Source organism: Ambystoma mexicanum, chromosome 1p, assembly GCF_040938575.1.
Source record: "Ambystoma mexicanum isolate Mex_15411 chromosome 1p, UKY_AmexF1_1, whole genome shotgun sequence".
Classification (NCBI taxonomy): domain Eukaryota; kingdom Metazoa; phylum Chordata; class Amphibia; order Caudata; family Ambystomatidae; genus Ambystoma; species Ambystoma mexicanum.
In genome coordinates, this window is record NC_090921.1 from 587,841,486 (window position 1) to 587,864,890 (window position 23,405).

Below are 23,405 nucleotides of genomic sequence, written 5' to 3' on the forward strand. Positions count from 1 at the left end.
TAGAGGCAGTCAACAGCCTTCAGCTATGAACTTGGAATTCCTCTCCAATAAATCACCCCTGCGTTCCTGAGAGGGCTGGCGCGGTCCATCGCAACACCACTTGCCCGCCGGCTAGGCTCTGGCGTAGTCACTCACCCCTCATACTTTTCTGGGGCCGAGCCCTCTCTGCGGGCTCCTCACCTACGGTACCGAGAACACTGTCCGGCGCTCAGCCGGCGCACCTTAAGCCGCAGGGCGGGGCAAGGTGTGTACTCAGAGGAACGCACCGATCGGGATGCCTGCCTTACGCAGGTGACTTGACTTTTTATCCGCATTTTAAACATTGTTGGCAGACACCGCAGCTCTCAGACGAGCGGAGGGATCCGGAGGCGCAGGACTCGCGCAAGCAAGCGGACACAGGTGCAGAATGGACTGGCAGATCCCGCCCGGGCGCCGGCGGCCCCTCTGGCTGCTGTGCCTGCTGCTGATAGCGGCCACCTCTTCAGGTAGGACCCGCGGACTGCTCTTGCGCTGAATCCCGGCGCGGCAGAAACCGTTTCTTTCTCCGGCACACCGAGGGAGGGCAGACGCGTGCCCAGGGAGCAGAACACACTGCATAAGTGGCATGGCTGAAATGAACCTACCCCTCATGACACACGCACACGGGTTTTGGTTTGTTTCCTGCGCAAGTGGGGTGGCCTTGCAACGAGTTGTTCTCCCTGTGTGAAGTTTTTAATTTCAATCTCATTCCTCTAACCGAGGGCCACGTCTGGCCCTTTGCCCATGGGCAGTGCCACCCAGGAGGTTCTCCCCGGCGTGAATTCCTAGGTTGTCTGCCCTGCTCACCAGCTGGACATTTTCGGCAAATGAAGGGGTGCAGCCGCCGTTCATCTGCTTATTGCAGTGTTTTTAGATTTGGTAACCATGGATACCCCTGCCCTGTGCAGCCCCTTCCCACCACACCTTTGTTTATAATAGGCTTCTGCCTATGTTAACAAAATCCACAACTCGCGTAAGTCCTGCTCCCTGAACATGTCAAACGCGTGCCTGCATGCAGCTGCCACGGAATCTTCAGTTTAAAAATATATATATATATATTCTGAGATGTTGACTGCATCAAAGAACTCCCCGTTTTGCCAGATGGGGCCACTGGGGCATACAGAGGCAAAGTGACTTGCCCAGGATCACACAGTGGCATTGGGTCAGGAAGCCAGGACTAGTAGTCATGTCTTGCTGATCCACAGACACTTTTTTTTAACCTTCAAATAATTGGTTGCTCCATTGCGAGGCCGCCTTCAATTGTATTGTGTTAATTGCATATACCTTTGGAGCTATACGATGAGCACCGTTTCCAGCAACTCGTCCTTGGGAGGGTAGCTCAGCGGCAACGTGAGCAACGCAGGTTCGACCCCCGCGTCCACGCTTAATAACCTCTGGGTGTTTAAGCGCGTTATAAATATGAAACTAGGAACAAACATGTTCCTGTAACAGCGTCTCATACCCAAGTGCAGTGTGAGTTGTAAAAATAAATTAATTAGGGTAGTTCAGTGTGTCAGCTCCCTCTTACTAAAGATGTCAGAGCAAGAACTACATAAATGAATCTCAACATCTGTACAAAACAATTGGACTGTTTTACAAAAGCGTTTTTTCAGCACTGTTTTTCAATGGGATGTTACCATTGAAAACCGCTTTTGTAAATCAGGCCCAATGTATGCAACCAAACGTCACTAAGCTCTACCTGCAGGTCACAGGTTCGAATCCCATAGTCCCCTGCCAGTTTTTTGGGATTGTGCAGTCAACGAAATGGGTGCTATTGACTCACGCTAATAATAACACATGTGATGGATGGACAGTGCTTTGAAGTTATATATCCGGGCTCTCACCACGCTGTATATTTCATTTGTTTAAGCGTACCAAACCTGCCTTTTAATATAGTCTCCTAGATGACGCCATGTCCGGGCGATAACACTTTTCAAGTTATGGCCTTTCCCTGGCAAATGATTGGTGTCAGGTAGGGCAAGTAGAATGAGCATTCAAGCGGGAGGCACCAAAGGGCAAGCAGAGTCAATACCTGTGGTGTTTGTATATTTGGTGTATGATATCATAATTTAAAGTGTGTACTTTTTTATTTAATAAAGCACTGCACAATAAAAAATAAAAAAACAATGCTCGGTGGCAGTTGCCGGAAAGTGTCTGGCGCCCCCTAGGTGCAGGTGTGGCCCATGGAACTAATAGAGCGGCAGAACAGACACAAGCAATTTATCAGCAATCTATTGCAAACTGTCACGAAGGACAGGCAACTCTATTTAAATTGTGCCTTAAATGTATTAATCAATATTCATGAAAATCTACTCATTTGTCAAAAAATAATATTTACTTGGAAATGGCTCAGTGTAAGAACCAGACCCCCTCTCGGGGCGCGAGAGCTCCTTGAGAGATGTGATGTCAGAATGCTCAACAGCTGGAAGATAGCTCAGGGTGTCAATGCACCTCCCGCTGCAGCCACCAGTGTGTTAACGGTTCCCAATTCCGCTCGTGTTTCTTCTCGTTTCCGCTCCTTTGCTCTTCGAGCGCCTAAAGATCGGGACTCTCTTCCCCAGTCACTTCACTCGGCCTCATCTTTTCGTATTTTCCAATCAAACCTAAAAACCCATCTTTTATCTTCTCTTGGCAGTATATTCTGCCTGCTTGTCCCTCTTCTGTTTCTACCCATGTTTGCATTTGATCATGATTCTACTGCTTTTTGACATACCTTGTTCGTCGCATTTGGAGCAAGGTGCTCTATAAATTCAATGAATGTGTAACAGGCAGGACGTAACGCCTTCATCTAAAACAACAAAGGAGCAGAGGGTCGACTCACCTTTGCAGTGTACACGGCCGCCCCACACACATAACAAAAATTGAAATGATACATTCAAGTTTGCGGCCCCAAAATTACGAATCGTTTGCAAATGCCCGCTTTAGAAAGGTGAAAGACACGTTTTATCAGAACAAAGGCTTCCCTGCTTGTCAGCGCTTTGCAGGAGCCAGGAGCTGTCAATGTCTCCAAATGCTCCTTTCGTGGTTCTGAGCCTGCAGGCATCGAAGGTTAATGGCGGCCAAGCTGGGGGACTCAGCACTGGTGTCGACAACAGGGGTGTGTGTGCAGTGGCTTGGGCCCTGGTCTGGCCCTGTGTCAGGCCCAAACTGCAGACCCTGCCAGGGCCCAACCTGGGGGTCGAGGGGGAAAGGGGATTTGGGGGTGCGAGGCTTCAGCCTACTTAAAGTTATGCTGTCAGGTGCCTTGAAGTTAACTGAAACTACAACCCCCAGAATGCTTTTAACTGTTTAATGAAGACCCGCAGTGGAACAGAGGTGCGCCGATGATGTGGAGTCACCGCTCTTACTCTACTGCACTCAGAGGATGTCCAGAGTGTGGGGAGGGCGAGCGAAGCGAGGGGGTGGGGGTGGCTAATAGAAGAAGTTCTGGAATTTGGGGACCGGACTAAAAGTATTTTTTCTGAAAGGGAGCAGAGCATAACAATGTTTGGTTCGCACTGCTCTAATGGGGCCTTCACCCCTTCTCCCGCAAGTCTGCTGCAGGCCCTTTGCGGATGGCACACAGCACCGGATCTTAAGAGGGAGGGGGCTGTCAGTCCCTCCCGCGAAGCTGCTGCTTCTCGCCAGCACTGCTGTGATCCGGTGCAGGCAGGGCGGCCCAGCCTTTTTTGGTACTTGTGGCTGCGCTCCGGGTGCTTGTGCAAGCCCGGGTCCTGGTCTGGCATTCGTTTCCAGTGATATCGGCTGGGGCATAGGAAGCCTCGCATTAAAGGCGCGCATGACACGTTTGCGGCGGTAACGTCCTCCTATTAGCAGGGTTTAGCGGGATTTGGCTCCTTGTCAGGGATTCTAATGAGAGGGCGGCCCGACTGAGTCCTGCAGCGACTGCAAAGTCTGCCAAGGAAACATACCGGGGGGTAGGGTCCTTGGGACCAGAGTGGAATGCTGTAACCCCGCCTGTAAGCCTTTGCCCCCCCCCCCGTCAGCCACGGCCCCACCACCTGCCATCCCTACATGTTATCCAATTGCTTAACCATGCCATGTTCGCTGTTGGCACCCTGACACAAAACTGCTTGTTTTATAAACCACATCAGATAAATAACTGGAAATTGCATCACCAGTGGTGGACTGGCCTAATGATACATTGGGAGGTGAACTCTTCTCACAACACGGGAGACCTGTGGGAGAGTTGGTTGCATTTCAAGCTCCTGGACTGACAGCTCCAACCCATTCTGACTTTTAGTGGTAGTGGACTGGCCTATTGAAACATTTGGAGGTGGATTTCTCCCAATACATAGGAGGCCTGTGGGAGAGTTGGTTTCATTCCAAGTTTTGTGACTGCCCGTTCTGACTTTCAGTGGTAGTGGGCTGCCCTATTGATACATTGGGAGCACAAGCCTCACAAAACACAAGAGGCCTGTGTGGGAGTTGGTTGCATTCCAAGCTTTGGGACTGACTGCCCCAGGTCATTCTGACTTTTAGTGGCAGTGGACTGGCCTATTGATACACTGGGAGGGGGACGCCTCACAAAACACAGGAGGCCTGTGGGAGAGTTGGTTGCATTCCAAGCTTTGGGACTGACTGCCCCAGGTCATTCTGACTTTTAGTGGCAGTGGACTGGCCTATTGATACATTGGTAGGTGGACTTCTCCCAAAACACTGGAGGCCTGTGGGAGAGTTGGTTGCATTCCGAGCTTTGGGACTGACTCCTCCAGGTCATTCTGACTTTTAGTGGCAGTGGACTGGCCTATTGATACATTGGGAGGGGGGCGCCTCACAAAACACAGGAGGCCTGGGGGAGAGTTGGTTGCATTCCAAGCTTTGGGACTACTGCCCCAGCTCATTCTGACCTTTAGTAGCACTGGACTTGCCTATTGATAGACTGCGAGGGGGACGCCTCACAAAACACAGGAGGCCTGGGGGAGAGTTGGTTGCATTCCAAGCTTTGGGACTACTGCCCCAGCTCATTCTGACCTTTAGTAGCACTGGACTTGCCTATTGATAGACTGCGAGGGGGACGCCTCACAAAACACAGGAGGCCTGGGGGAGAGTTGGTTGCATTCCAAGCTTTGGGACTACTGCCCCAGCTCATTCTGACCTTTAGTAGCACTGGACTTGCCTATTGATAGACTGCGAGGGGGACGCCTCACAAAACACAGGAGGCCTGGGGGAGAGTTGGTTGCATTCCAAGCTTTGGGACTACTGCCCCAGCTCATTCTGACCTTTAGTAGCACTGGACTTGCCTATTGATAGACTGCGAGGGGGACGCCTCACAAAACACAGGAGGCCTGGGGGAGAGTTGGTTGCATTCCAAGCTTTGGGACTACTGCCCCAGCTCATTCTGACCTTTAGTGGCACTGGACGGGCCTATTGATACACTGGGAGGGGGACGCCTCACAAAACACAGGAGGCCTGTTGGAGAGTTCGTTGCATTGCAAGCTTTTAGTGGCAATGAGGTGTTGGCTAATTGGACGAATGGCCAGACCTCCTCATTAAAAAGAAGCACGAGCAGGGCCTTCTTCACTTTACAAGGGTGCCTAAGGGCTTTTTTGAAAGAACAGATTGCATGTACCCGTGTTGTGTATGCTTTGGCAAATATTTCACTTTCTGGAAGGTGTACCCGCGCACTGTGACGTCATGGCAGAGGATTGTGGAATTCAGAATGACATGCTATGACATCACAGCAAGTGGTTGTGGCATTTCCTCTGCCTGCTACTTATTTTGTTCCACTTTTGGTTACTGTGGGGAGATGCGAGTGGGGGCCTGGTATTCGTTTTGTTTTATATAGTCTCCTCCCCCCTCCCTCCCACTGCAATGCTCGTTCAATAGGACAGCACAGGGCTCGGGGGACACTATACTCTTGATAGATTTCACCTTAAGGTCCCGAGGCACATCATAGACTCTGCAAGGCTCGCTCTAGTGGTCTACCAGATGCCATGTCAAGGTGCCATGTATCCCCAAGCTGAGATCTCAGACACACGTTTGGGCAGAGCGCGCACTACCTCTAACCTTAGTGGCATAACAAGGTATGCACAATCTAGAAGGCCAGGATTCTGGATCAATAAACCTTGTGCATACCAGGGACGTAATTTAGGGGTCATCAGGGGTCGCCACTGAGACCCCTGAGGTCTTCCTTGCTACCCCTGTGGTCTCTCTGGCTACCCCTAAAGAATGTTTTTTTTTAACGTGTTTTTTAAAAAAAATGTATTCAAGCTCCTGGGCTGTGGCCAGCGCCATGTGGCTCTTTGCTACTGGAGTGGCTGGCTTTCTTGGTCAGGCCTCTTAAAAAAAAAAAAGAACAAGGGTTACACAAGTGTAACTCTTTCAGCAGTGACCCTAAATAAGAAAGAATAGGAATACCAAATAATTTGTCTTTCTGGAAAGCTATACAATAATTGCTAGACCCATTAAAGGTTTATTTCAGGCACACTTAAGGTGGTGAATCACTGATTTAGTCTGTTCTTAAACACCTTAACGGAGCCTTTCATCCTTCTGAGGTCGATAAATGAGCCCCAACACAGGTTGGGGGATTGCGTGTTTATATTTGTTCTATATAACGCGCTCAAGGGTAGTGTGTGAAGGGATGGGACTGGCGCAGGGCACAATGACGCCATGCTACTGCGTGCTGTGCAGATACGTTCTGTACACAAGTATGTGCCAAGGCACAGTGCCCCATCACACCACAGCATAACGTGCGTTGCAGTGCATGCGCAGAAGAGGTACCTACATGGCAGGGTGCACACGTTTAGCGTGTGTGCGGGTGCCAAGGCACGAATCCTTCTTTTGCAGATCCTCGCGCTAAGGGCACATGTCATGTGCACGTGCTCTGTGTGTGTGCTGTGCTGGATGCCTACATGTACTCAATACTTCACAGTGCGCAGCTAGTCAGGTGGCAGTCAGGAAGAACAGGTGCACGGGAATAGATGACAGTATTCTTAATGGAGGTCTCGAAAAGGATCCTGCGGGGATGCTGCTACAATAGACCACAGGCAGAATTGGGGGCGCTCTTGAATCATGCTACAATAGACCGCCGGCAGCATTGGGGGCGCTCTTGAATCATGCTACAATAAACTGCTGGCAGCATTGGGGGCGCTCTTGAATCATGCTACAATAGACCGCCGGCAGCATTGGGGGCGCTCTTGAATCATGCTACAATAGACCGCCGGCAGCATTGGGGGCGATCTTGAATCATGCTACAATAGACCACAGGCAGCATTGGGGGCGCTCTTGAATCATGCTACAATAGACCGCAGGCAGCATTGGGGGCGCTCTTGAATCATGCTACAATAGACCGCAGGCAGCATTGGGGGCGCTCTTGAATCATGCTACAATAGACCGCCGGCAGCATTGGGGGCGCTCTTGAATCATGCTACAATAGACCGCCGGCAGCATTGGGGGCGTTCTTGAATCATGCTACAATAGACCGCAGGCAGCATTGGGGGCGCTCTTGAATCATGCTACAATAGACCGCCGGCAGCATTGGGGGCGCTCTTGAATCATGCTACAATAGACCACAGGCAGCATTGGGGGCGCTCTTCAATCATGCTACAATAGACCGCCCGCAGCTATGGGGGCGCTCTTGAATCATGCTACAATAGACCGCCGGCAGCATTGGGGGCGCTCTTGAATCATGCTACAATAGACCGCCGGCAGCATTGGGGGCGCTCTTGAATCATGCTACAATAGACCGCCGGCAGCATTGGGGGCGCTCTTGAATCATGCTACAATAGACCGCCGGCAGCATTGGGGGCGCTCTTGAATCATGCTACAATAGACCGCCGGCAGCATTGGGGGCACTCTTGAATCATGCTACAATAGACCGCTGGCAGCAATGGGGGCGCTCTTGAATCATGCTACAATAGACCGCAGGCAGCATTGGGGGCGCTCTTGAATCATGCTACAATAGACCGCCGGCAGCATTGGGGGCGCTCTTGAATCATGCTACAATAGACCGCAGGCAGCATTGGGGGCGCTCTTAAATCATGCTACAATAGACCGCAGGCAGCATTGGGGGCGCTCTTGAATCATGCTACAATAGACCGCAGGCAGCATTGGGGGCGCTCTTCAATCATGCTACAATAGACCGCAGGCAGCATTGGGGGCGCTCTTGAATCATGCTACAATAGACCTCCGGCAGCATTGGGAGCGCTCTTGAATCATGCTACAATAGACCTCCGGCAGCATTGGGAGCGCTCTTGAATCATGCTACAATAGACCGCCGGCAGCATTGGGGGCGCTCTTGAATCATGCTACAATAGACCGCCGGCAGCATTGGGGGCGCTCTTGAATCATGCTACAATAGACCGCCGGCAGCATTGGGGGCGCTCTTGAATCATGCTACAATAGACCGCCGGCAGCATTGGGGGCGCTCTTGAATCATGCTACAATAGACCGCCGGCAGCATTGGGGGTGCTCTTGAATCATGCTACAATAGACCGCCGGCAGCATTGGGGGCGCTCTTGAATCATGCTACAATAGACCGCCGGCAGCATTGGGGGCACTCTTGAATCATGCTACAATAGACCGCCGGCAGCAATGGGGGCGCTCTTGAATCATGCTACAATAGACCGCAGGCAGCATTGGGGGCGCTCTTGAATCATGCTACAATAGACCGCCGGCAGCATTGGGGGCGCTCTTGAATCATGCTACAATAGACCGCAGGCAGCATTGGGGGCGCTCTTAAATCATGCTACAATAGACCGCAGGCAGCATTGGAGGCGCTCTTGAATCATGCTACAATAGACCGCAGGCAGCATTGGGGGCGCTCTTCAATCATGCTACAATAGACCGCAGGCAGCATTGGGGGCGCTCTTGAATCATGCTACAATAGACCGCTGGCAGCATTGGGCGCTCTTGAATCATGCTACAATAGACCGCCGGCAGCATTGGGGGCGCTCTTGAATCAGCCTCGTTGATGATTGCTGAGGAGCTACCGTCTGACATAGAGAAATCTTTTGAGAGGAAGTCGTTTGCAAATAAAAAATGCAAATTGGTATCCTCTTATTATGACGTCACGGCAGTGGAATACGAAAGTTATACATGCGCATAAAGTGCTGTATTCTCCTATTATGACGTCACATCAGTGCAGTACAAACGTCACATATGTGTTTAAAGTGGTGTAGCCATCTATTGCGACGGCAGGGTAGTGGAATATGAACGTCACACGTGTTTAAAATGCTGTGTCCTCCTGTTATGATGTCACAGCAGTGGAATATGAAAGGCACATGTGCTTCAATGCTGTATTCTACTCTTATGACGTAACCTCAGTGGAAAACAAAGTCACACATGTGTTTAAAGGGCTGTATCTGCCTGTTATAATACCAGGGCAGAGGAATCTGAACGTCACACATGTGTTTAAAGTGCTCTATCCTCCTATTATGATGTTTCGGGAGTGGAAAATGAAAGTCGCACATTTGTTTAAAGTGCTGTATCCTACGATGGGGTGGAATACGAACATCATACAGGTGTTCATGTGTAGAATGACACCAGGATATGTTGTCAGGGTCAGTGGGGAGGGAGACGGAGCGATGTGGCAGGGAAGGCGAGCAGAGCAGAGGTGGCAGGCAGGTGGAGGCGGGAGCTTGTTGCCAACAGGGTATGGGGTGGACCCCATTTAAGCACAGAGGGTGAAGAACACGTGTGCAGATGGACGAGGAATCTATACAGGGGAATCAGTGCCCTCACGACGATGGCATCCATTCCACGAACGGGAATCAGTCGTATTGATTCTCGCAGCGGGTGTCGTCAGGGAGGGGGTCGGCGATGTCACGTAGATCTCTCTCCTTGTGTATCGGATGTCCGCCCCTCAGGCGTTCTGCAATCCACAAACACGTGTTTTGGCAATTACGACCAGCCCTAATGCTAGCAACTTGATTTGTTTTTACATACAGAGCCTGCTACTGCGGTTAAGATATCAGTCAACGTGATATTTCATAGTGCTGTAAATAGCAGGTGTTACTTATCGTCAATTGGAGGTTTCATCGTGCCATAAATAGCAGATGTTACTATTACCCAATGTGCTGTTTCACAATGCTGTAAATAGCAGATGTTACTATTACCCAATGTGCTGTTTCACAATCCTGTAAATAGCAGGTTTTACCTATTGCCAACGTGATGTTTCATAGTGCTTTAAATAGCAGGTATTATTTATTGTATTGTCAACTGGAGGGTTCGTAGTGCTGAAAATAGCAGTTGTTACTATTAGCCAACTTGTTTCATAGTGCTGTAAATAGCAGGGTCTACCTATTGTCAATGTGACGTTTCATAGTGCTGTAAATAGCAGATGTTACTATTAACCATTGTGTTTTTTCATAGTGCTGTACATAGCAGGTGTTAACTTTTATCAAAATAATGGTTCATAGTGCTTTAAATAGAAGGTGTTACTTATTGTCATCTAGAGGTGTCATAGTGCTGTAAATAGCAGATGTTAGCATTAGCCAACGCGTTGTTTCATAATGCCGTAAATAGCAGGTGGTACTTATGTCAACTTGAAGTTGCATACTGCCGTAAAAAGCAGATTTGACCTATTGTCGACGTGATGGTTCATAGTGCTGTAAATAGCAGGTGTTACTTATTGTCAACTATAGGTTTCCTAGTGCTGTACATAGCAGATGCTATTATAAAACAACGTGTTGATTCCTAGTGCTGCACATAGGAGGTGTTACCTACTGTCAACGTGATGCTCCATAGTGCTTTACATAGCAGGTGTTACGTATTGTCAACTAGAGGTGTCAAAGTGATGTAAATGTCAGGTGTTACTATTGGCCAACGTGTTGTTTCATAGTGCTGTAAATAGCAGGTGTTTCTTATTGTCGGCGTTCTGTTTCGTAGTGATTCAATTAGCAGGTTTTACTTGTTGTCAACTAGAGATTTCATAGTGCTGTAAATAACGGATGTTACTATTAGCCAACATGTTCTTTAATAGTGCTGTAAATAGCAGGTGTTACCTATTGTCAATGTGAGGTTTCATTGTGTGGAAAATAGCTGGGGAAATAGCTGAGGTTAAAATTAGCCAACGTGTTGTGTCGTATTGTTGTAATTAGCATGTATTACTTATTGTCAACTTGTTGCTTCATAGTGCTGTAAATAGCAGGTGTTACTTATTGTCAGCGTGGGAGAAGAGTAAAGGATTTTGATTAGATTCATGAAATTGGCCTTCAATATGACTGGCCTCCACAGTAGAAATACATCTAGAAAATTGCTTCATCAGCCAGCCTAATCCCAACCCTGTTTTTCTTCCACCATAGAGCCATTGTTACCTTTATATCCCTATTCAAATGTGGCCTTCTACTTAATGATCTCTGCTGGACCTGATCACTAGCCCCAGGCTCTTTTAAGCACACACACACACACACACATTTATAGAATGTAAACATGTTAAGCCCTTCTGGATTTCTGATTGGCGAACAATCAAGTTTATTTTTAAAACCCAACAAGATTTTTGTTTTGATATTCTTATTTTCGGAAGCTCCCTTTTACATTCAGCAATTGCTAATGTTCATACTAAATTACTCTTTGACTTATGTCTCATGGTGGCACTCCAAACCATAACCACCAAATGGAAAAATGTACATCGCATTCATTATAAATGGTGGTGGAATAATAAGTGTAAAATGCATAGGTTGGAAACTCTATAGCTTCTTCTCCAGCTCTACTTCGCAAACTTACATCGACATGACAACCTTTCCTTGCCTTTCTGTCATGTGAAGAATAACCTTGATTCTTTTAATATGTATCCCTCTACTCCTTCCCCTCCTTACCCTATGTCCGCGTTATGTCCTATTTGTCAAGTTAGTTATATCTTCTGTTCGTTAGTCTTATGTCATCCCCTCTCAATTTTTTTTCTGAAGTTTAACTAGATTCATTCATTGATACATGTTTGGCACAAATATAAGTTGTGTTCCTTTTCTTAACAATGTTATGGAGACCTTATGTATAATCCGGACAGTTGCTTTTGTTTATTATTAATGACTTTTGGTTGTCCTACATGTTGACTGCATATAATTAAAAAAGAAATAACAACAAAAAAAAGATTTATGATATTGGGAGGGAGACCATGCCAAGATAGGGACTGGAACACGAAAGGCCAGGAAACTGGATCAAATGCTTTCCCAGCATCAAGACCTAGAAGGGCTAAATGATCCTGAGATTTTTTTGAGCGAGAGAGTATATTAAAAAGAAGTCTAGAGTTAGATGATGTGTAACGATTTTTGATGAAACCAGATTGCTCCGGGTGTATAAGTTTTGGAAGATGTACTTCAAGACATTTTGCGAGGATCTTAGCGAACATTTTCAAGTCGGATTTGATGATAGAACTAGGTCTATAATTTTTAACTAGGGAGGGGTCTTTGTCGGGTTTTGGGAAAAGAATTAATAGAGCTTCGCCGCAAGAACCAGGTCTTTGTCCTATGTCTGCAAAGTGTGAATATAAATCATAAAGTTTTGGTGCAATCGAATCAGTGAAAATGTTATAAAAATCTACGACAGACTAATAATTCTTCAATGGCGCTTTCATAAAAGCTGCTGTTATTTCATAACACAAGTTAGCCCTTTCAATGTTCAATTTGGTTTCACCCAAGTACCTGCAGTTATCGCTCAACCCACAGAGCTAGCTTACCGACATCAGACTCCGCCTAGTGACAAACAATTTTGGGTGGAGTGGAAAGTGTGCTCAGAAGTATTATGTCTTGCAAACACACACTGGCAATTGGCAGATGAGACAGACGGATAAGCCAAAGAGCTGGTCTTTATCCCTCTCTTGAGACAAAGTGAGTCAGGGCCCAGCAGAAAACCAGTTTTGCAGCTGCGGTATGCCATCTCCCCGTTAATTTAGCAACCCCGTGGAATGACAGCGGCAGGGAAACAGTTCCTCGCCCAATCAGCGTTGGCAAGTGTTGGTGGGTTGTGAGGAACATAGAGTGATGGATTAACGGTCACATCTATTATCCGTGGGAGAGCCGCTTTAGAGCAGGTTATCAGCAGAGGGCAGGGCAGAGAGACGGTCTAGTTTGCAGTGCGTTCCCACTCACTCACAGGACCGATACCTCTTTCAGACTGAGAACATTTTTTTCAATCTATGCGAGCATAATAATGCCCCTTCATGCTCTCATCCTACACCGAGGGAAGGGCCCGAACACCTCACTCTTCAAAGGACACCCCGCCGATTGCTCATTGCTACACTCAACCATGATTGTCCCCCTTTGCCCTCCCACCCCCTCGACACCCATTCCTGCTTCTCTGCTATCCCGGCGCCCTACCTGTACCTGTAGGGTGGCATCCCCAGCTGGGTTTGCCATGTAGACCTATATTACTTGTCTCTTTGCTTGAGTGTGTGGCGCTGTGAAGCATGCCAGCCATAGGGCTTCCAAGCACAGTGTATAGTGCACAGGGGGGTGGGCCCTGAAAGGTCTGGGGTCACACTATACGGACTGTTCCGAAAATGCGCCCCTGTCCTACATTTAAAGAACGGACGGAGCACCTTGAAAGGCGTGGGGTCCCATACTATCTCACTCAAAAATCCTAAGGGGCGGAGTATAAAAGGTATTATTTTATTTATTTATTTTTCAGTTATATCAGTGTACAAATCCCTGTGGCATCTAAGCGCTACATGTAGTTACAAGAATGTTTCAGATGCACAGTTGAGAGACGGGTATACGATACCAGACTCAAAAGCAGTTAATAGGTAAACTGTGACCCTACGCCTCTGCAAGGAGGTCCCCAAATCCAATCTTGACCGTGGGGGTGCAACATGAGGTGGCTGCACAGGGCAGACCCACATAAACCAACACCACTCCTCTGACGGTAGTAGCAAATACCGTTGATGGCCTCATCATGGTATCCCAATAAGTCTCTATCAGTCAAGCCAAACATGCCCCCTAACCACCCGCCACGACAAGCACCGACTTGTAATGGAGGAGATATGGTGCCATGGTCAAGATGTGACTTGTGGAGCAAGCCTGTATCAAAAGATTTGTGATCCCAGCAGCCCCACAGGACCATAATGTGGGAGCCCAGGCAAGTCACTTTATCTCTTGAGACTCAGAAAGTATGCCCACACTGGCCTGCTGGCCTCCTAAATCCTTGCACAGGGCCTGCCTGCCGCCTTTCTTACTCCTTAGCGCTCCAAAGTGGTTCTCTGCTGCGTGCGTTTCTAATCACATAAAAACGAAGTAATTAAAGTCTAATCACATAAAAACGAAGTCATTAAACACATCTCCCTGGGCGCCAGTTTCATTGTCAGGTGAATAGCTCGTTGTAGGGGAGCTGATAGCTCATGAGTTAAGCACTCACGTCTTTCAAGCCGGAATTGCTGCAGGTCCACCATAGCCCTTAATTTATCATTCAGGTTGATACATTGACTACCATTACATGTGGTAAAAGTGTCATGTCTTGCTATAGTGCTTAGACGCTTCATGATTTCAGCTATATCCACTAAACTCTGCAAGAATTGCGAAATGTTCAAGCCAAGGAAAACACTGGTTTGAAAACATGTCATACAGAATAAAAACCAAGCATCTTCATACGTATGAGAGTTGTACGGACGTATATGAACGGGAAGGGCAGAGCAAGTGAGGCTTTGACGATGCTCTGAACACAAGTGCCTTCGTGGGTCAGAGGATGGGCCAGGAGAAGGGTGCCATGCCATTTGTGTGACAGGCGGAGTATGCTGTAGTGGCTCATTTGGTTTGTGCAGCAACTGCTGTGTTTAAGCTCTGCATACAAGGGGAACACGTTGCTTTTATATGGGAGCGGGTCTTTTCAGTGCAGGAATTTATGGTGTGTTAACTTTGGCTTCGAGTAAGGCTTCAAGTATGCATTCGGCCGACACCGAATAATTACTTTTTAGCTGATTTCGGCCGAATACTTACTCGAAGCTGAAGTTCGGTACACCCCTACGCGTTATAAATACGCAACTAAGACATATTCCTGTAACAGTCCCCCCAGGCTGTGTGAGCGCTTTAAACATGCAAATAAATAAATAAAATGTAAAAATAGACTTGGGGCCTGTTTCACAGAAGTGTTCCCACTGTGGGATAGCGCCATTGTAAAACGCTTCTGTCTTAGAACCGGTACATGCAGCCAACCACGCGGTCAGTAGACACCATCACACCAGCCCCACAAATGCCACCACTGAACACCAAGCAGAAGACCTCTGCCCAGATCCGAATGTCTGAGAGTGTCAAACTCCCTGCAGCAGTGGCATTTTGGGATTCCATGTTTCCAGTCATACCCCACTATTAAGCAGACTGACGCCCAGATAAGAAATTAGCAAAATGTCGTCCGGGCTGAAACTGAGCAGGATCATGCAAACATTGGTTGCACACCGTGGGCCTGATTTACACAAACGTTTTTTTTTGTCTTTTAACATGGGAATGTCCCATTGAAAACATTTTTGTAAATTGGGGCTCTTAGTGAATTGTAACAAGCATACAAGGCAAAAGAGGTGACCTGGAAAATCCACACAAATAGAGAAAAATACTATAAAACTAGTTTCCCACAATAGGGAAAGCAGGCAGTAGTGTAAAGAGTAGGCCCATGCCGTGGAACACACTACATTGTTTTTTAGTCCTGATGAAGTTCTTTTGTGGAAGTGCACCAAAACAGATTCTCCAAAAGGCAGATGCAGTCTGTCAAATATGTTGTTGTTTCTAATTAGAGTGATAGTATGAGGCTGATTGTATGTACTCTGCTTGGGACACATGACACAAAAGAAGGCAAGAGTTGAACAATGTGAAGTTATTCAATCGCTCTCTCTGTGAATTACATATGCTTTTAGGAACCATTCACCGTGTTTTTAATGATATATTTCTCTTACAATGTCTGTGCTGTAGCAACTAAGCAGGTGCCCAACCAGCCTTGCTCATAGAACCAGCATGGTTTGAAATGAAGGTCCATTGTTTCTGCACATCCAAATCCCAAACCTGCCCCAGTACTGATGCTGTTTCAAGCAGCATAGATGTTGTTCAATGTTATACACATTTTGATGTTAGGGTGAGTGTTGTGGAAAAAGGAAAAGAGAACCAACCCCAATGTGCATTATATACTTTGTGATTAATACATAAAACCCTCTTTTGACAGAGATATTTGTTAAAAGTAAACATCTATTATCATTCCTATGTTCTAAATATGCCCTTTGATTTTATGCAAAGCATCCTGGAACCCTCACTGGTGTCATTTGACCCGTTCCTCTTTCTCATAGGGGTATGTCGAAAAGCAGAATAGCAGCGTACCAGCATGTCTGCCTTGAAATGTTAACCTTCTATCAATATAATGGCTAGTGTAGGTTTTGGTAAAGTGATTTTCTGAGTAAGACAGTTGTAATGTTCTCTTTAGGACTAAAATATATAGTGAAATGGTCATTAGACGTGAACATTGCAACATTTTTAGAAGAAGCAGTGTACAATGTTTGTGCATTAAATAATTACGCTCTTTTGATTTTATAAATAAACAAAAAAATACCACAGCCACTCTCCACTTTAAAGCAAAGGCATCTTCTTTTTCCTCTGTTTCACAGCTGACATAAACTGCTGGGGCTTTAGCAAACGCCCACCAGAAAGAGACAGAGCCATAGAATGAGGCACAGAGAGTGACAGACATAGAAAGAGTGCAGAGAGAGAGAGAGAGAGAGAGAGAGAGAGAGAGGGAGGGAGAGAGAGTGATAGATTGCGGTATGATACGCGGGCCCTCTGCGGTGTGTATAATATCCCCAAACCTATCATCAACTTCACATGAAAAGTCAATGTGTTGAGAATATGTGCTGTTTAGAATACAATGAGAGGGGAACTAAAATCCATGCAATGTACTTTGGGCATTGTAGGGCAGCTCTGCGAGTGCGGGCGGGCATTACTGGAAGTACAAGGCCCGGCCCTATTCACCACATGCATGAAATGCAAAAGGCGAGTATATAAAAACCCCGGGTCGCAATGCTTGTTTATTTTGCACTTAAGTACGCTAAAGTGTGATTAAAGCTCAGCAGGTGCGACTGGTGGGTGATTGGGGAAGGGAGGCATGCAGAAAGCTAGATGCTGTGTAACAAAGTTAGTTACATTTCGGTCCAGCATTTCCTACCAGGGGAAATTATTTCCGGCTGAAATTATTTTGCTTTTTGGCAAATGCAGGCTTCCATTCAGGCCCCGGAAAGTCAAGCTAGAACCGGACCAGTTTTGCTCAAATGTATTATTCTGTGTTTTTTTACAAGCCTCTTTCCAGCTGTCCCTCCACTCGTGGCCCCCATCGCACACACCACTTCCGACCAAACCCCTTGCTGTGTCCGCCAGCCCCAGGTGCAGTCCCGAAGTCTTTTTTTCCATTTCCAGCACTGCTCCAGCAGCAGGATCCAGGATGGAGACTTTAGGAAAGCAGCGTGAAATCTACAGACGACGTCAGCCGGAGGGTGGGAAGGGGGGTGGCGACTTCATCCCAACCCAGTTCACCACATTTTCCCCAGGAAAAGGAGAGCGTGTTTGAACACGGCACTCCTATTGCAATATGCAATGATGAAACAGGCGCTCCTACACACACCTTGCTCTCTGCGGTCCAAGGTGTCTCACCACAGAGGGCAGTGGTGTCTATGCAGGCCCACGCGAGAAGATGTTCATTGCGCCTCCTTCACCACCTGCCACTCTACAAAGCAGTCTCAACAGGAAGGTCAAGAACTGCACGATCGTGGGGGTGTGGTGTTCCCTGGGTGGCGAGCACGCACGCGTGTGTTACTCCAGGACGTAGAATTACCCACTACCACCACACAACTAACACCAGCATATCCTGCTGCCCAATCCAGCACTGACATTTGCACACACTGGATTTTGTGCCATCAGTTTTTGCCATGATAACTTGAGTTCTTATATAGCGCTGCACGCCGGATTACACCCACTTACAAGCGCTATAGGAGCACGTTGGTATTACCCTCAAAGCTTGGTACTGTGACCACGCCCACCATAGCGGTGTTACAGTGCCGAAGCTCGCTAGGATAGCTGTGTTTTGTTGTGAACACACTGTTCTACGTTTTCTTTTCTTTATATGCTCACATAAAGCAGAATTCTGCATGAAAAGGAAATCCCTCCTGGACAATTGAGCCAGCCTGCCTTTGTTATGCAGTCAGACAAAGGGTGGCTTCCAAGAAGGCCTCCGGCCTCTTAGAATCCACTTCTCTGGCCTGGATTGTTTGCTTAGGCTGGTGCTTTGTTTGCAGGAAAGTGGGTATGCGGTGATAATGTGCTTATTGCACTGTCTATGCTGTCTTTACTGTGATTAGGGCGTTTCTCCTTTCCTCTAATACCATTTCTCCTCCCCGTGCTTTGAGGGCTGTACTGCTCTTTGGCCCATTATAAAACGTCCAAATGAACACATAGATAAATAGGTGTTCTTTCCATTACATCTTTCTGCCCAGAGCTCTTGGGACTCCCGACTGTCCTGCTCTGCTTTGTTTTGTTCAGTGGCTGGTCAGCATTCTCTCGCAACTGTCTTGTTTTATTTCTCACAGTATTTGACAATGCACAAGATTGTCACACCCCACTCTTCTCAAGTGCCCTGCTACCCATCTCTCCCAGTCCCGAATTACACCTGTAACCAAAAAAGTGATAGGTGAAAGGTTTGGAATACATTAGAACTACTGGCACCGCTCTGGGCAACCTTCCACACCACAGTTTTTTAGCCCGTCTGTGCTATTGCAAAAGGGGTCCAGCCATATGCAAATCAGCCATGTACTCCCACGAATAGGAGCAGCCCATCCCAGACTACTAGGCCAGGTCTGCTCTGCCGGAAACACAAGCCAATCCCAGACATGTTTCGGCCTTGCCGGGCCTCCTCAGGGAGCTGCAGCTCGGTTTCCTTTGGCACAGTACCAGTGACCGCCCACATTTGGAATCCTGGTGCAGGCCCCCTTCTATACAGCAGTCCTCCGGCATCCTCTGGAGAAGGAGATTGGTTGTTTCTTGAAGACGAGGAGCTGAGAAGTTACGCTGACTGCGGCTGCCCATGTAAAGGAGCCTCTTTCCAAACGCTTTTTTCCAAGGACACCACAAAGATCCACCGCCTTCCTAATATGTGGCTGATGAACTGAATGGAGCGGATTATATGGCAAATTAAGCATTATGTGCCAGGTGCACCAGTGCCATGCTTAGCTGCGTTGCTATAGTGAAGAGAAGAATCATCGAAACTCGATCACCTGGCCTCAGGTTGCTAGGTCTGGAAAAGACCCGGGGCTAAGCTGATGTCAGAACTGTTGGGACTGGGGGCTAGCTAGTCTTTTGGTTGTAGCTCCTGAGATTCTATCCGGGGCTACAACCAAAAGATCAGGGGCTATAGCCCCCTTAGCCCCCCCTAGCAACGCCCCTGCCTGGCCTCTTTACGTATGAAGAGTGGGATTATATACAAAATTCAACTCTAAAACAGAGAAAGAAACCCGAAAACAAAATGTAGTGTCAGCATATTCAGTGCCTTATTTATCGTAGCAGAGCACCTGCATGTGAAATCCCCACATTGGACATCACTGAATGCTTGTGTGGGGGGGAGAGGCACGCCCTATATTCGCTGACAATGGTTTTGGGTAGCACCCCTTATCAAGGCAAAGGCAGAATGCCAGCACATAATAGATATAAAGAAAAGACTGCCAGGAGCAACACCAGGAGGCGTAACCACGAGAATAACGGAAATACGCATTGCGGGAAAAACGGGAATTGAGAATACATCAATAATGCATTATGCCATCTACATGAAAGTAGCGCAAACCCATAGGTGAAAAACATGCGCACAGCGCTATTTGGAGACCACATAGGCATTTGAGCTTGCAGATCATGCAGTACATGACATATGTTACACATTCCTAGAGAGCATATATATATCCTTGGCATTATGGCAATATTGGTCCAGTCATTTGATTATTGCGGACTGGCACTCATAGCCAATTTACTTTCCGTCAGGTATTTGCTAGTGTCTTCATCTTGGACAAATTAATCGTGAGGACCTCTCCATGCCTGTGTGCACATTTCTTCCAAAAATGGAATTAGGGCTGTGGTCTTTAGAAAGCATATGCCAATGTCTCCCCAATTAAGGAGGTGAATTTACCGCCAATTTTGCTGCTTGGGTAATGAATCGTTAAAGCCCTGACCAGAGTTATGTGGTAGGTGACTGCTCCCCAAATCAGTGGTCCAGGAGCTCTCACCAGTGGGCTCATTGTGTGGTATGTGACTTCTGCTCTAATTAGTGGTCCAGGAGGTCTCGCCAGAGGGCTCATTGTGTGGTATGTGACTTCTGCTCTAATTAGTGGTCCAGGAGCGCTCACCGGTGGGCTCTTTGTGTGGTAGGTGACCACTGCCCAAACGAGTGGTCCAGGACCTCTCACCAGTGGGCTCATTGTGTGGTAGGTGACTTCTGCTCTAATTAGTGGCCCAGGAGGATCGCCAGAGGGCTCTCTGTGTGGTAGATGACCAAGCCCTAAATGTGTTGTCCACAGCCCAGTGGTAAGGGCTCTAATGCTATTAGATCCTGTACAATGGGGGAAAGGGCAGCTACACCTGAGGCTTCCTGGGACACAGCTTGTCTGTGTCTCCTCGACCAGTGCCCAGTGTGTACACATCACAAAGGCAAGCTTGGATCACAGCTTCTGCAGACGGTTCTGCACGTCTATTCCAAGCTTGCTGATTGGCAAAAGAGCTGGAAGCTGTGACAAGGAAAAAGAGAAGCATAGAAGACAGACTTCCACTGTGATTAGAGCTGGCATTCCGCACTTTCTGATTGCCTAAAGAGAAGAAAGCATGCACCAATGCAGAATGGCGGGAACAGGTTGCGCCCCAATCCATCTTGCACGCAGAGGTTTACTACGGAGGCAGTGAAGCACAAGAGGAGCAAATTTGCTACACGACCAGAGCCCTCACGGATCACAGGACATGCAGCTAGGAAGTAACATGCATGTCTCAAGAGAAGATATGTTCAATTGTTTTGTGTATGAGCAACAATTTGGAAAGTATATTTTTCTTGTTTTTTTCAGTCGTGGAGGGACTGAAATATCGAGAGTGGGAGCACAAGTCTTCTGTTGTTGTGGGGCGCTGTACCAGGCAGGCTTTAGCCAGGTCTCAGGGGCATACACGCTCATATCCTGGTTCTTTTCTGCATTGTGCACGCTTACCTCTGCACCAGGCGCGTTAACAGGCTGGACTATCTTACAGGGATTGCAACCTGCAACAACCCACTTCAAAGTCTTGTCTTGTCTTGTCTTGTATTGCTTGTTTTGTATTGTACTGATTTTGTATCAATATAATAGTTTAGGACATCATTTTGATTGGTGATCAAATCACTTATTTTCAAGACATCTTTCTTAATGGAATGTTCTTCCTTTAGTCCTGTGAAGGTGCATTTTGTAGTCAATTGCACCTTCCATGAGACCCCCTTCCTTGCAGAGACTGTAGGCCTGGTTCACACAAGCACTTTACAGTGGCGCAATCACACTGACAGCGCGTTGTAAGTCTGTCCATGTACCTTTTCATGCAGATCCTTGTGTTACCGACTCAGTATAGGCCATCACAGACACTGCTTAGGTTTGACCCTAAGAAAATATTGTTGTGTGAGATTTCAGGATTCTCCTCGTTTTTTCATACACACTTAAGGGACTGCGCAGTTCTTGGATGAAGCTTCCCACCTAGGGGTGAAGGCTTGCACCAAGAAGCCATAGGACTTCGGTGTGCGCAATCTTGGAATATTAACATTCCGCACTTTGCAAGAGATTGGATGATCTCAACCTTTAAAAAAAAATGTACTCGCCATAACGTATCAAAATTCCGGTGAACAGAAAATTGGAAAAAGAAACTAGGCCCTGGAGTATGGGGTAGGACATCTTAATCCCCTCAAATAATGACCTCGCACATCCCCCGCTGCAGACCTTCGGCTCTGAGAATGGCGCCCACTATTGATTAAGACTTGACCCAAAAAAGTCCATTGACACCAACAACATTAGATGCATACAGAAGTTCAACAATAATGGGCGTGCGGCCAGAGTACTACCAAAATCCGGTCAGACTTTGATCATTTCTTGGTCATAGCTGAATAAATATTTGTTTCCTGGCAACAAAACCTCTGCAATTCAGAAACAGATTTTTTCAAATTCAACTGCCAATATTATTTATGCTTTAATGGCATAGGTTTTGTTTACTAAAAAAATTTGACTCCCCAATCGAAATATGGGAAAATGGAGTTCCAGGTCAGGGGAGAGCAGGATGGCTACACTTATACTGAGGGCACTTTTAACGATCTGTACGTGTGGCTAATACTTCAGGTCGAGCGTCAGCGGTCTGTGTATCTAATCCTGTTGTGTGGGTTTCTTGTATGGTTCCTCCCCCTCTTCTTGGCATGTTTTGGGGGGGATCACGCTATGATCATTTGCGGGGATCCTTGTTTGCTCGGTGGGTGGTCCTTGCTTTTTTAAGCTGTTGAGAGGTGTCTTTTAACTCTACATCCCCGTTTTTGCCTCTGAAAAACGAATACACATATTTACAAAAAATGGGAGGAACAAAATAAAGATTGGAACAGGTGCACACCAGCGGTTCTCTAAGGAAGTAGGCTGATATTGGGCATTTCTCCAAAGCACTAGAATACGACACCACAAATGACACTCAGTTCGATAGTTACAGGCATTTTATTCAGCTGCTCCTCAGCCAGATGAGCACCGCTTTTCCACTCTGATCTGGCTCATAGTTAGAGGTACTGTAAACACCTGCTCCTCAGCCAGATGAGCACCGCTTTTCCACTCTGATCTGGCTCCGTAGTTAGAGGTACTTTGGGCAACTGCTCCTCAGCTAGACGAGCACTGCTTTTCCACTTTGATCTGGCTCCATAGGTAGAGGTACTTTAGGCACCTGCTCCTCAGCCAGATGAGCACCGCTTTTTCACTCTGATCTGGCTCTATAGGTAGAGGTACTGTAAACACCTGCTCCTCAGCCAGATGAGCACCACTTTTCCACTTTGATCTGGCTCCCTAGTTAGAGGTACTGTGGACACCTGCTCCTCAGCCAGATGTGCACCGCTTTTCCACTCTGATCTGGCTCCGTAGTTAGAGGTACTTTGGGCACCTGCTCCTCAGCCAGACAAGCACTGCTTTTTCACTCTGATCTGGCTCTATAGGTAGAGGTACTGTGGACACCTGCTCCTCAGCCAGATGAGCACCGTTTTTCTGCTCTGATCTGGCTCCATAGGTAGAGGTACTGTGGACACCTGCTCCTCAGCCAGATGAGCACCGCTTTTCCACTCTGATCTGGCTCCATAGGTAGAGGTACTGTGGACACCTGCTCCTCAGCCAGATGAGCACCGCTTTTCCACTCTGATCTGGCTCCATAGGTAGAGGTACTGTAGACACCTGCTCCTCAGCCAGATGAGCACCGCTTTTCCACTCTGATCTG

General features: G+C 47.4%; 1 protein-coding gene across 1 annotated transcript in view; it reads left to right on the forward strand.

Moving 5' to 3' along the window:
• Positions 1-285: 285 nt before the first annotated feature.
• LOC138497794 (mucin-3B-like) overlaps positions 286-23,405 on the forward strand; it is a 261,045-nt gene continuing 237,925 nt past the window's right edge. Inside the window, exon 1 of the mRNA XM_069621499.1 lies at positions 286-485. Coding sequence (XP_069477600.1) covers positions 407-485 — 79 coding nt within the window. The 5' untranslated portion in view covers positions 286-406. The remainder of the gene's footprint in view (positions 486-23,405) is intronic.